The sequence below is a fragment of the Calliphora vicina genome, chromosome 5, assembly GCF_958450345.1.
Source record: "Calliphora vicina chromosome 5, idCalVici1.1, whole genome shotgun sequence".
NCBI classification, from domain to species: Eukaryota; Metazoa; Arthropoda; class Insecta; order Diptera; family Calliphoridae; genus Calliphora; species Calliphora vicina.
In genome coordinates, this window is record NC_088784.1 from 110,504,530 (window position 1) to 110,519,727 (window position 15,198).

The window sequence follows — 15,198 nt, forward strand, 5'->3', positions numbered from 1 at the left end:
CCCGTAGTACTAGATAAAGGCTCTAGTCAGCTGCGAATTTAAAAGGATTAAATTCTTTCCAGGAATGATCAGAAAGACTAAAAACTAAATAAATTAAAAAAAATAAAATTATTTCCCCAAATTTTTAAAAAATGCTATTTCAAATCGGGAAATGGCTGAGATATAACCAAAACAACACCTAACTTTTGACCTATTTTTGAATAAATGTACTATGTCATGTTCATATCGTAACCTAAAATACAAAACAAAGTATCATCAAAAAATTCAAAAATAACAAAGTTATAACGATGTGCATGATTTTCTTAAACAAAATAACGTATAACTTTTGAGTATTTAATTAATAAATAGTTATTTACCTTATTTTTGAAAGTATCCTAATTTTTTTTTTAATAAATTGAAATATTTTGTATTTTTTGCGGCCTTTAAATTTAAATATCATGAAGTTTAAATATGTGAAAAAGTATTTATCAGTCCGTCCATCACCTCAACTGATCATGCGAAATGTGGACTTTATCCATTACGGTTTTGATATGGTTATTAATATCGTTGATAATTTATTAGGTGTTATTTGTTGGAAAGAAATTTGTGTGGCAGCTACACACTTTTCGGATTGCCCTCATATCAACATTAAGATCATCATACGCTCAGTATTTTTGTCTGATGCTGATGATAATGAGAGAGTACTAATAAAAATTTGCTACTGTTTGCTATAGCTTTGAGCAAAACCACCAAACAGAGATTCAGTAGCATACACAAGCAAAAATCCATCCATGCGACATGCCGGTCTGCCTGCCTTACCCAACAGTTAAGCAAGTAGTCAATGTATCCTTTAAAGACAGTAATTGTCACAAATGTCTTATCACTTGGCTGACCCAAATTTATATATTTTGGTCATTTGACACGTGTGTGCATTTTGTAGTGCAGAGAGAAGATAATTGGTTATATTATACATCCCAAGTAATCTAGCGTGAAGACAATTGACACTTAAGTGTCTCTAAGTAATCTGGAGTGTAGTCACTTTAAACTTTTTGTAAGTAATTCGTGTAAAAAGTGGTTTTATATAAATTGTACTGATATAATTCTCATACAGTTTATTTTTATTTTTGCTTAAGTATCTGGTATCCCATGTAACATTGCATGAAGTCAATAGTCCCTTTATAGTAACCTATGGAGAAGTCACTTCAAACTTTTTTTTTGTACTGCACTATATTTTACCCACATTGTAATCAAAAGGGTTTAGGACATGCACGTGTTAAAATAACTACTCAAGTAGCTGATCAAGTAACCAGTTACAAAGCTAGTAAGGTAAATGACGCTATGTAACCAGTATGTAAATTCAATGCGTTGCCTACTTTGGACCAGCTATTAGACAGTCCCATTGTAATTTAAAAGAGACAATTGACCCCCTGTTTATGACATGACCGTGTTAAAATGACTAGTCACGTGGCTATTGAAGTAACTAGCTCCCACGCTAAATTATGGGTAAAATCACTAGTTCAGTACTGTCTCCTAGAACAGCTGGGTATAGTCAGCCTCTATATTTATACACACAGCTATAGGTTTATCTTGTTGTTCTTGTGGCTGTAGGGTATACCAAGTGCATATGTATGTATGTTTGTGTAAGTTGTATGATCATAAGATTTTCGAGATTCTTTCGAATAAAACTCATTCAGAAAATATATTTTCTTGTAGCTAGTTAGTTAGTACTTAGTACATACATACTATTGAGAACTTGTGTATATTTCCACCACTAGTGTTTCTGATTTGTGCTAAAACGAGAAAATAATAAAGAAACGACAACAACGACAACGACAACAATGGAAACAGTTGTCGTCTCAATGAGCAACAATATAATGACAGCAAAAGGAAATTCACTTCAGTCGCGTGCGAGCCATAAGAATGAACGGACATCATCACATAAACTACTACACTAATCATTCTATTGTATAAAAATAAAAACGAAAAAGAAAATTGTATAACAATATTTAAAAGAAAAATTAACAAATTGAGAATCAATCTATCTATCTAACTACATATATCTAATCATAATTCTATGAAATCTACATAAATACTTAATAAATCTTATACAAATCAAACCAATAGATACGATTCCACCAACACACAACACTAACCATATTATCGCCAATGTCGACGAAGAGCAAGATCATCATACATAAATAAGTTGTTGTAGCATGTGCGTGCTTTTATTATTGTGAAACATAAACGATCATTAATGAATACAACATCCGAACTTTAATAATGATTTATTTTTAAAGAATCTTTAATTGTTGTTAAATACATTTTATACTTTTGGATTATAAGAACAATAAGAGTAAATTAGGAAGAGATTTTGTAGTGATAAAAATATTTATATATGATAAACATAAATTCCTGTGATCTCTTTCTGTGGTTCTCAGATCTCTTTTTGCACATAGAGCAAGTGTTTAGTGAGAGTGTTTAGTGTGCCGGGGCAGTAAAAGTTCCTGCAAGTTGCTTATTAAGTGTCTTTTTCTAAATAAAAATAATAAATTATTTATGTGCATGTGAAGTGCAAAGTAAATCAACCAAGAAAAAATACATATATAGTTATTTCCTTTCCGCTGTTGTTGTTATTAGTGTGATAAGAAAATCAAAAAGCTGAAAATAAGAACTTGTTTTAGCAACAAGGATTATTTGTTTTGTTTCTGTTCTCTTTGCTCAAGCATGGATGGATTTTTTTTATCTCATACTCCTGGGTACATGGAATAAGGTAGTGGGAGTTAAACAGCTTATTATTTTGTTTTAAATCGTTTTGTGGATGGCCAAACTGTCAAATTAACGTGTGCTTGTTATTGTTATTGCAAAAAAACAAAACAAACCCAAACAATAATAAAAACAACAGGCAGTCTTTGACAGAAGCAGCCTATTTTGCAGTAAAAAAATGCCGGTTTGTTTTTGTACTGACTCTACCTTGTTTAGTGTACCCTGTCAACGTCCATTGTTGTGATTTCAAATACAATTGAAATTCACATCAATGTGTCCCTTTTTTGAGAAATAAATTTAAAAAATAAAAAACAAATATTCTCTTAATAGTGATCATTAAATAAAACTTGATAAGCAACAACAGAAACAGCAATAACAACAAGAGCAATAACCAAAGAAAAGCGAATAATTCTAAAGATTATTTTATAACTCACAATTTAAGAATAACAGAAAAAAATATATACAAATAAACATCATATCTCAGCATTTTATCCAACTTATTCCGTTAAATAGACTTCAATTAAAAAAAAAATAAATAAAAAAAAACAAACAAAACTAAAAGATTTCAAAACATTCTTAATCAAGACAACGAACATGACGGCCGAGACACTTAAACCATTCATAACACCCACAAGTGATGAAAACTATGTGACAACAGATTCAAGTGCAGCAGTAGTATCACGTCATCGTCGTAGTTGCTACTTCCTTGCAATTACCGCAAGTGTGATTGCAGTTATTTTAACAGCTGCCTTGCTGGGCATAACGGTAAGCCTAAATTTACATTACGGTTATCATTCGAATAACAATTATTCGAAAAAAAATATATTTTTTATTCAAATGAATAACATTTTTTAAATTTAGAATAAATACAAATTTGAACAAAACTATCTCAATGAAATAAGACTGATTAATAGTTAATAATTTTGTTTCCAAGTTGGTTACATTGAACATATTATTAGATACAACGTTCTACATTATTTATCCAAAAGAATTTGGATTAATACATCAATATCAAAGCATTATGAAACCTAACTTAACCTCTTGTGGACCAAGGCTTTAAATCGTTGAAAAAATTTTATTTATTTTTTTATTAAATATTGAAAATAAGGACTTCAGGAAGTTATTTACAAAATTTTAACTTTGTGGAGGACCTGCAAGGTACCGAAAGGGACCTGTTACCATTGGAACAGTACCAGCCAAAAGATAAAAAAATCATAGATTTTTATTGACATTTTTGTAAATTTTATAAAATTTTCTATTGCAAGTCTATTTTATGGTATTTTACGAATGTCTTGTCTTTTGTCATTACAACATAAATAAACACCACAATGAGAACATGAAATATAATTCACCGCTATTCTGCCAATAAGCAAAAAATATATATTATTCCAAAGATGATAGTGTACTTCAAAGTACTTTTGGGCAAAAAGGGTCAAAATATGTTTTGTTTTCATTTTGTAAGCTTATTATTGCTATGGTACTTATAAGTACCGTCGGTCGACAAAGGGTTAAAAACAAAAACCTTGTGCCCAAAGACCTGGGAAGTATCTGCAATAGATTTAAAATGATATATTATAGTCAAACGCATTAAAAAGTTACAGAAGGCTGAACGCATACTTTGGAATCTAAAGTCTTTCAATCAACAATAATGTCATAAGATATTTAACGACACTTAGCCCCATTTTCTAAATATCTGTTATCGTTTTTCGTAACGATATACTTTCAATTAATATAAATTTTGTATGAGAACTGTCAGTATTACTGTCTGGGTTTTAATATATATTTTATTAAATTATTCGAATAATATTTTTTACTCGTTATTGATTAGAATATTCTAGGAAATTTTCAAAATTTATCGATCATTCGAATAATAAAAAATGAACTTTAAATAAAATTCGAATAATTGACCACCCTAATTTCAATACACACACACATCTTTAAATTATTCCAGAGTATTTTAGCATCTATATACTAGTATGTATGTGTTTGTCTCAACGCTTAATTTACACACATCTTTAAATTAAATCGACACTTCCGTTTCGAAAAATTAAAAAAGTTATAGAGTAGTAGTAGTCCACAGTTAGAAAACATTTCTCACTGAAAATGTTTGTAATGTTTCCGATTTTTAATATTTTAAACATTTAGGTCTCTTTATTATCATAATTTCATTAACTTCGAATAAATATTATTAATTTTATTAATTACATATAGTACTTGATCAATAAGAGGGTATTAACTCAAAAATTTTAAAATGTAACTTTTTGCAAGAATTCAACTAATAACATCAGTATCTATCTACTGTAAATTTCAAAGTATTCCGATTATTCTTTCATCTCGAAAACTACATTTGAGAAAATTTTCGTGATAATGTATCAACAAAAAGGTATTATTTTTAGTTAATACAAAAGTTGAAATAGAAAAAAAGGTGTTACTTTGATTTGAACCTTTACTTATGTTAAAAATAATGAAATTGTTTTATTTAAATTTGTTTGTATTTTGAGTTATACTGTTTTGTTGATAAAATAATAAAAAAAAATTCGAGAATTTTCAGAAAAATGGTAATATGTAATTGCAAAAATTTAAAAGAAAAACATAATAAATATATTTTCAAATGGAATTTTCTTTCCATAATGTATTCGAATATTTAAATTCTCTTAAAATGTAACTACAAACAGTTTTTCACCTTTACTGAAAATTTTAAAATTTTGAGTTAATACATTCTTGTTGATTAAGTGCGATATATTCATAATTTTTATAACAGTAGGACAAAAAAAAAATATTTTTTGAAATATCTGAAATTTCGTGTATTCAACAGACAGACGGGCGTAACGGGCTGAAGATTGGGAAAGTTTTTATAAAGAGAAACATTTTTTTACAACCATTGTTGTCAATAAAGGGTTTTTGGCGGCATCTGTTGTAGGAATGCTACTAAAACTATATGTATTGGCGTGGATCGATTTGTAAGGCCAAATTTTTTGATATTGTGCCATCGATATTTCGATAGCTTTTGGCATGACGAAAAAAAATTTCAATGGCCCAAATTCATTTGCTAAATCGACCCACCCTAATATGTATATGTAGATGTGCTGTATAAGGAAAAAATTAGAAAACAAATTTTGAAAAAGGTCTTCCCTACAAGCAATTGAAAATCAACAGCCTAACTACAAAAGCCTTAAAGTCGATTTTAAGTCCATAAAATTGACTATTATTTTAAATTTCGTACCATAAAACAAATTTCAAATATAATTTAAAATGTTGTTTTATTATTTAAAAAAAAGCATTTTGTTTTGAACATGGATGCACTAAGTAAGGTGAAATCAACAACACAGCTGATTTTTATTTATCTATTTTGAAAATGCTTGTGTTTTGTCAAACTGAATTTATTTGGAAAAAATAAAAAAAATTATTTTCAAAGAAAAAAATTTTAAATCAAAAAACATGAATGAAAATGTGAATAAAAAGATTTCATATAATGAAATTTGTATAAAGCACTATTAAACCGTTGTTCTTTTTCAAAAATAATTTAAATTTAACGGCCGTTTTTTAGTTAATATGCAAAAATAAAATTTGTTTATTTTTTATTTGACAAATTCAATTTTGACAAAACCTATGCTCTTGTCAGCAAGAAATATTGTGTTTGTTGTCGAAACGCTCTCACCTTCCTTATTACATCATGGTTATGAACTTTTATATATCGCTCATTTGTTGCAACAACGTCATAACTCAAAATCCTGGTGTTTTGAATTGAGTAATACAAAATATGCGCCGTTCTTTGGTCTTTCATATAGTGTTATCAGTTTTAAAAAAGTCAATTATTTTTTGTACGAGATTGTTTTTTCGTTGTAAACGTCAAAATTAAAATTCATGTTTCCTCGTATATTTGACAAGTAAAAATTTGGGTTAATATAAATACAGATTAGAAGATATTAACATCTACTATTTAAATCAGGTTTTATTTCAGAAATCGCATGATTTGTTGAAAATTTATTTAAGAAATAGTAAAATATCATAAAACATTCAAAGCCGTTTTCATCGAAACGACTTTTTTTGTTTTTTAAATTCTTTGAAATTTCCTATTTTTAATAACATTCATTGAAAAATATTTTCAATTATTTGAATGTATGTATGTATGTATATGTTGGAAAAAATTTTGAAGCTTTTTCCAAATAAAAACAAAAGTTATATTTTAAAATAAAGTCGAATTTAACAAAAATTAACTTTAAAATTTCTTTCATAGTTAGGGTGCAAGATTTTAGAAAATTATTTTTTGGCATACCACCAAGTAATGGGCAATATTGTATAAGTAATGAAAATCATTTTTTTATGTCATTTGTAATCCTAAACATCGCGCACCAACACCGATTTCTAAAATAAAGCAAAATTTTTTTTTCTCTGAAAAATTATATAAATAATTTCATATTTTTTTTTTGAAAGTGTGTGGGATACTTCCCTTATTTAAAAATTATCTTTTGAAGTATGTCCGCAGTTATTATTAGAATAAAATATGTTGTATTTCAAAATAATTGATAATATTTAATGCAAAACTTTATTGCGTTTGGTGCGTGAACTTTTTTAACAACCGCGAAAAAATAATACCGTGGATTTTCATATTTTTAATGCTCTATTCGACTATGCCAATTTGCATATTTGCAAAAAATGTCAATAGTTATATCCCTATTGTGGTATACCTTATTACCCACACGATCGTACAGCTTGGATTGACCTGCTTAAAAGTTAACTTCCTTCTACTAGTAATAACATTTCGCTAAGCAATCCGAGACGGCATCAGCGACGTATAGAGACGTTTGTTCATCACTACAACTTTACCAGTTCATTGCAAAGTACCACGAATTACCTGCATTCCAACCCAATATGTTTAGGAGTAAATTTAGCGGATTAAAAACAACCTAAATAGTATCCCATGATTTAATAAGTAATTTAGAAAATAATGACAAATTAGAACTAATTCTTAAAGAATATAATGAAAACATATAGAGGTGTTAAGTTTTCATTATATTCTGGGTCCATTCCAGCTTGGAAACTCTTCTAAAATTATTGAAATTTTAGTTAAGTGTTTATAATTTAAGAAAGGAAGTCGAAGAAAGTATGCACATACAGAAAGTATGATCAGAACATTTTCCGTTACTTATGCACTTTCATCAACAAATTCCCGCTTTAATCATAATTCATTTGGGTTTACTCGTATTAATTTTGTATATCTCTGATCGATAGCTGTGTTCGATTCTGCCTTGTATGTGTTACTTTTTTATGAACTCTAGATTTCATTAAAAAATTGATTTCATGCTTAATTATCGATAAGAATTCAGAAATGTTGATATTCTATTAAGAATTCTACATGTGCCGTTTTGAACTTATTTGTTTTCAAAAGTATTGTTAATCTTAAAAACCACTCATTTGCTGTTGCTGTTTTTTATTATATATTTTTAAGTCAATTAATTAATAAATTATTTTCTCTCATCTTTATGTAGATATGGAATACGACGCGCATTTCAAATTTGCAAACAGAAGTTCAAAGTTTAAATAGAGTTATCGACAGCTTGCACAAGCGTTTGGGTCTTACATATTTGGACTATTTAAGTGATTTCGAAAAAGAGGAGGAGGTAAGCATGTCAAATAACCGATGCCATAATCATAATTAATACATATTTCACACTTAAGAAAACAATTTGCTTCTTTAATTATTGTACAAAGTACAATAATGTGTTTAATACAATTCAAAACGAATAAAAATTATATCAAAAAAACACCAAAGATCAAATGAAAAAAAAAGAAATTAATAAAATAAAACTAGAGAAATATTTTCAAAATGATGGTATATATTTTTAAAAATGAAATCATAAGAAATGGCAATTGTATGGCAATACAACAACTACGAGCAAGACCAGACATGACCATCTAGATTCTAGAATACTTTTTAAATACAATTTGAATTGTAGTGAGTGCCATTTGGTATGGTCATTTAATTAGCTTAAAATTGGCATTGGCGCCACTGTGAGCTTTAAGAAAATAATCCACAAACCATTTTTTTTTTCTTTTCATTTCATAAATACTTTTTCTTTCCTCATTCACTTGTTGTCAAAGTTTGCATATGTTTGCCATAGAGAAGAAAACAGCACTCGTATAAATTCCAATTCACTCAATTAAATAAAATTGTTTGTTTTAATTAAATGTACAATGTACTATTGTTGTGATTATTAAAATAATTTATGTATTTTTTTTTGGTTTTTGAGATGCTGAAATATGTCCATGTTTATTGAAAAAGATTAATACAGCTATTTGTTAGATTTTTGTCAGTCAAAACGGACCCTTATAAAAATGTTCACGTGCTGTAATTAATAATATCATTGGGGTGGCTATTTTTCTTACAATTATTAAGACCAACAACAATAATTTTATTAAATCAAAATGATTTATATGGGGACTACCCGCAGCATTGTTTACGCATGTAATTCCGTAATGATAATTTTAAACAATGTTTTTAAGATGGTAAAAATTGTACAAGGCAATTGGGAGAATCCATGTCAAACGGATTCAATAGTTGCAGTTGTCAACTCCGATTACGATGTTTCTGGAGACAAGCTTTTTATATTGTGTTTGTTAAACAAATATTTAAAATTTTGTATTAAATTACTAAATGCCCTTTTAATGTCATTTCTAAAATTTTAATTAAAATTTAAAAATATTCCAACTTTTGTAATTTTTTGCATTTTAAAAAGATTATTTTTTTTAAATTTTTAGATTTTATTCTGAAACATTTGTACAATATAAATTTATTCAAAGTATTGGCCATTGTTAACTATAACCTTTTCCCATCTTTCTGGCAACATATCGATTCCAAGCCAAAGAAACTAATCATCTTTTGAGGCTAAGAACGAATCAAGCCAATATCGGATACTCTGTATCCCAGAGAGTGCATTCTATATCGATCGAAAGAAATAGTAGTCGGACTGGTCACGGTCTGGACTATAAAGCAAAAATTCCCAATCACTTCATTATAAATACTTTTTAACAACTATTGCAACATGTGGCCGAGCGTTGTTATGATTGAATATTACGGTTTAATGTCTGGCCGCATATTTTCGGCCAATGCTCGCTACAAACGAATCAATTGCGTTCGGTACAGGTTCCCTGTGATGATCTGGTCAGACTTCAGCAGCTCATAATTGGACCATTTGCTCCCACCAAATACAGAGAATTAGCTTTGGTTAAATATCCAAGTGAGAATAAATTTCAGATATGTACCCTAGGGTGACCCTCAATAAACGAAATTTGGATTTTGGCCATTCTCACCCTCCTGTTTGGTGAACATTAGTAAAAAAATCATCCTGAAAAAATTTCAGGTAAATCGGTTGGGGATAAAACGTGCCGCAAGCCCTCTGAAGTTTTGAGATGCATTTACAAGGGGAAAAAATGCATTTTTTTCAGTTTTTGTAAAAATTTTGCCATTAAAAAATGACTTTGGTAATTTAATTTAATTTAAAAGAATCGAAATGAGTACGTAATTGTCGTTCTAATGAGACATAAAAAACAGAAATTTGTCAAAAAATTTTAACGTGTCTCAGTCAACTAGAACAAGAAAGGTAGGGACAAAATTAACATATTTTGATAAATATTAAAATAAAATATTAAATATTAAAATATTAAAATAAATATTAAAATAAAAGCTAATTTTTACTTAAAATATGTCCATATTTAATTGTGTATGAGTTTTTGTCTTCGTAGGATACCGTTAACCTATTCTTAGGTATGAACAAAAAAATAAACATTTTTTAACGGCAGTTTCAAAACTACATTTTAAAATTTTTAAAAATTTTCTCATTGGGATTTATTAAGAATTTTTAATAACTTTAAAATTTTTGACCAATTTCTGTTTTTTTTATGTCTCATTAGAACGACAATTGCGTACACATTTCTATTCTTTTAAATTAAATTGGAAAAGTAATTTTTTAATGGCAAAATTTTTACTAAAACTAAAAAAATGCATTTTTAACCCCAAACGATTTACCTAAAATTTTTTCAGGATGATTTGCCTACACGATATCGTGATTTTTTCAATTGATTCGGGTGTAGAGACCTCAACTGGGAGTCCAGAATGTTCGGAATCTTCCGTGCGAATCGAAATTCAGTAATCCACTTTTTTATTATTAAAATTTAAGGTGCAGAGTTCCCATAGTATTTATAAAACTTCGCCTTTATTTGATTGAGTTCCGTTTTGTGCACACGATTGCGAGAAAAATCATCTTGCGGAAAGCTTTCTCATACCCAAGTGATCATTTAAAATTGAAACCACTGAGCCATGTGAGATGATTATGGCTTCCACAATCTGTCACACTTTCAATCTCGGATCTGCCAACACCATATTTTCATTTGTCTCGGGTGTAGAGATCTCAACTGGACGTCCAGAACGTTTGGCATCATCAGTCACTACGAAATTCAGTAAACAACTTTTTTACAACTTGTTTGCTTCGATGTTCCGAACGAAGTAATAAATCTATACATAAAGCAAATTTAACGAAGGGCACATACATAAATGCGCATTTTATCGTTTAAACTACATACATATTTTGAAAAGCGATAAAAATCAATTCTAAATGGTTTGAAAAATTCTTCTTTACTCGTATTCGAATGTACGATAATAATACTTATAAACCATTTATATTTTTAATACATTTTATAAAATAAATGATATGAATGTGATATGATCCATGTGTGTATAAATCTTAATTGATCTAAAAATGTTGTCTGTTTTGTTTTGTTTTTCTATTTATATTTGGTTTTATTTATTTTCCTCAATAGAATAACAATGCTCTAATTGATGATGTACTTCCCGATGAAGATTTCGACGACGATGATAATGACATTGAAAATATGAGTGGAGATGATGATGACGATGAAGACGAAGATGATGAGGAAGATTATCAAGAGCTAATGAATAAATTCCGACACTATCAAGAAACTGACGATGATGAAGATGAAACTGACAGGGTGGATTCCATGGGAGAAGATAATTTATATGATGATTTTGAAAAATTCAATGATTCCAAAAAGAAACATCAAGGGTATGCAAATCGTAGTTAATTACTTTAAAACGAAAGCATTAATTAAACCATTTTAATTTACAGTGAAAGAAAAGCGAGATCGGTTGCTGCCTTTAATGATGATAATGAAAAATTTGGGGAGAAAACTCACCACGAACGACAAATAATTTCAAGGTATTCTTTTTTTTATAAATATAAGTGAACAGTTGTTAACAGAATTTTCTTTGTTGCCTCAGGTTATTTAAAGATAGCTATCCTAAATCTATAGTTGCTAATGAACATTTCGAAAGACGCCGCTCTCCTCTAAGAGTTTTAAACTCTCGCAGACGCAAATTTCCTATAGTTAAACATGGTGGGTATTTGAAACGTCATATTAAATACACCATATCCTAGACGTTACCTCCTTCATCCTTGAATTTCCTTACAATCCAATAATCCTTTTGAATACTTACTAAATTTCCAGGTGATTCTCTAATTTCAGTTAAAAAAACAAGTACAACATCAACTTCAACGACAACAACAACAAATAATCCAATGGAAACTAAACCAATGGATGTTAAACCAATTGATGTTATACCAATTGATGTTAAACCAATTGTTAGACCAATTGATGTTAAACCAATTGAGGTTAAACCGACAGAAAAGGAAGTTAGACCGGCAGCACATTTTCATATTACTCACAGAGTACCCTACGACGAGCATGGAGTGCAAATAAATAGTAAGAGTATTTTTATAATTATCATATTTGGTTGATCTTAATCTTTGAATCTTTGTCTTTTTCTTTGTAATGTTTAGACCACAAAGGCGATGTTTATATTGGAAAACCTAGTGCGACCAACGAGGATTATGTTGAGAACTATTTCGATGTTGAAAAAGGTGTAATAACAGTACGAGAACCTGGGCTTTATTATGTTTATGCTCAAATTTGCTATAATAATGATCATCCAAAAAATGGTTTCGCCATTTTCCATGGCAACAAAGGGTTCCTGCAATGTTTGCAAAGTTCCCCACCCAGCATTGCTACGCTCATCAATACCTGTCACACAAGTGGCCTTATTCTTCTGCGGCAAAATGAACGGCTTCATATTCGAGACTTTCATTCAGATCGCTCGACATATTTAAGTGAAAAAAGTGATCGAAGTTATTTTGGTTTAATTAAAATCTAATCAATTATAAATAAGTGTAATTAAACAAAAAGTTGTAAGAATTTTGTATTTATAGTCAATAAAAAAATGTATGTATATGATAAATTATAAAAAAACTGATTTTCCTTTGATGTTGCAATACCTATTAAAAACTATTTAGAAGGAAGTGGTTGGGAAGTTTTGCCTCACCCGCCTTATAGTATAGACGTTGCCGCATCCAACTACTATTTGTTTCGATCGATGCAGAAAGCTCTATCTCAGAGATGACCAGTTATTTTTAGCTGTTTGCCAGAAATATGGGAAAAGATCATAACTAACAATGGCCAATACTTTGAATAGATTTATATTGTACAAATGTTTCTAAATAATAGCTAAATATTTGAAAAATACTGCATTTTTATTTAAAAAATCTGTTCATTCCTGGAAATTTTGTATACCCCTCACCATGATAGGCAAGGGTTCATATAAGTTTGTCATTCCGTTTGTAATTGGTCGTATGGAAAATCTAGGTAACTCCACTTTTTGCAAAAAATGAGATAACAGCAAAAATATAAAGTACGTTTCATTTACTATCACTCGGTCAGATCGACATTTTGATATAGTTTCTCATTTAAAAGTTATTTTCATGTAACTCCATTAATTTTTTGAACAACCAGATAAATCCATAGTTTCAGAATCAGAAAAATTAGAAGTTTAAAACGACGTTTTTTCAAAAACTATGAGAGAAAGAGCGAAATAGAACAAATTCGGTCACAAGCTCTTTGGGTCCAAATTTTTAACCTATAAAAGAAAAAAACTTGGCTTATGTTTGATATGTATATAAGAAAATATTTTTTGAAAAAACTGGGTAACTCCATTTTTTCGTAAAAAAATAAATTGAAAAAAGTTTTCAATGGAACCAGAAACCATAGAATAAACGCATAGAATGGAAGGAGAGAGTAAAATATTACTCTCTTTTCACACATACGGGTGATACAAAAACAAAATACATGCAATACATTCTCATGAATTAAGTTTTTGACAACAGACTTAGGTTTTTGGCTCTCATTGCCGAATCTTAGATACCCTTCACCAAATTATACTTAAAAATATATTTTTTTTAATATTTTTGGTAAACAAAATTTAATTTTTTTTATAAAAAAGTTTTTTTTATTTCTTTTTCTTTTAGAAATTGTTTTTTAATTTTATTTTAAATTTTTTCCAATTTTTTTTTAATTTTTTTAAAATGACAAACTCATATATACTCATGGCGAAGGATATAAAAATATGAAGTAATTAAACTCAATCTTCAAAAAACTGGACAGCTGAACAAACAATAAAAAATAAATAAGCAAGTCTTCCGTTAAAATAAAACAGTGAGTAAAATGGTAATAGCAATATCAAATGAAAATAACAAAGCAATATATTCATCTAGCGCTCACAAATAGTCGAAAGATCCCTGGATAAATATTAATAAACAAGCTTTCCAGAACGAATCTATGAAGTTAAAATTATGCCGAGTTTTTCAATTTATGTATCTATCTTGTTTGTTATAACTTAAAACTTTTTAATTTATATTAAAAAATAAAAATAATCAAAATAATAACAGATTAAAGCTTGAATTCAATTACTTTTTCGACTTAAATTATAAATTAATTAAAGGATTGAATTAAACTGTATTTCAAAGCTTGAATTCAATTATTATTCCTACTTGAATTTGTTCGACTTGAATTCAAGTTTCCTTTTTACTGGAGAATGCTATTGAAATCAAGTGTAAAACAACTGCAACAACTGAATTCAATTACTTTTTCGACTTGAATTATACATTAATTAAAATATTGAATTATACTGTATTTCAAAGCTTGAATTCAATTATTATTGAATTCAAGCTGTATTAAAACTGTAATGTTCGACTTGAACTCAAGTTTCCTTTTCACTGGAGAATGCTATTGAAATCAAGTGTAAAACCACTGTATTTCAACCCTTGAAGTTTGAATGTATGACTGGAATTCAACTTATTTTACACTTGAATTCCAGCATAAATGCTTATTGGCCTAAGTAATGTTTTTTACCCCGAATTTTGACAAAAATATATAAACATGTAAATTGATTATAAGATACCTTGTCTGGAATTATGAATGTTTTTACTTGTACCCTCTGATCTATCCCAATAAACATTTTTACTGGAATTCAAGTTGAAATTCAAGCCTTGAATTATAGTCAAGCAATTGAAATACATTTATATTACACTTTATTTCAATAGCATTCTCCAG

General features: G+C 28.7%; 1 protein-coding gene across 9 annotated transcripts; it reads left to right on the top strand.

Annotated features, from left to right (window-relative positions):
• The first annotated feature begins 1,821 nt into the window (after positions 1-1,821).
• On the top strand, positions 1,822-13,062 carry egr (eiger). Of its 9 annotated transcripts, none has more exons than XM_065512460.1 (8): positions 1,822-1,973; positions 3,073-3,507; positions 8,232-8,363; positions 11,560-11,822; positions 11,886-11,975; positions 12,038-12,153; positions 12,265-12,519; positions 12,597-13,062. In XM_065512460.1, exons 2-8 carry the CDS (start codon positions 3,337-3,339, stop codon positions 12,965-12,967), a joined length of 1,398 nt encoding a protein of 465 aa, XP_065368532.1. In that variant the 5' UTR covers positions 1,822-1,973; positions 3,073-3,336; the 3' UTR covers positions 12,968-13,062. The 9 variants fall into 9 exon arrangements, with proteins under 9 accessions (XP_065368532.1, XP_065368539.1, XP_065368533.1 ...); XM_065512467.1 differs by having other exon boundaries at positions 1,823-2,194; positions 3,227-3,507; XM_065512461.1 differs by having other exon boundaries at positions 1,824-2,555; positions 3,185-3,507.
• Positions 13,063-15,198: the final 2,136 nt, after the last annotated feature.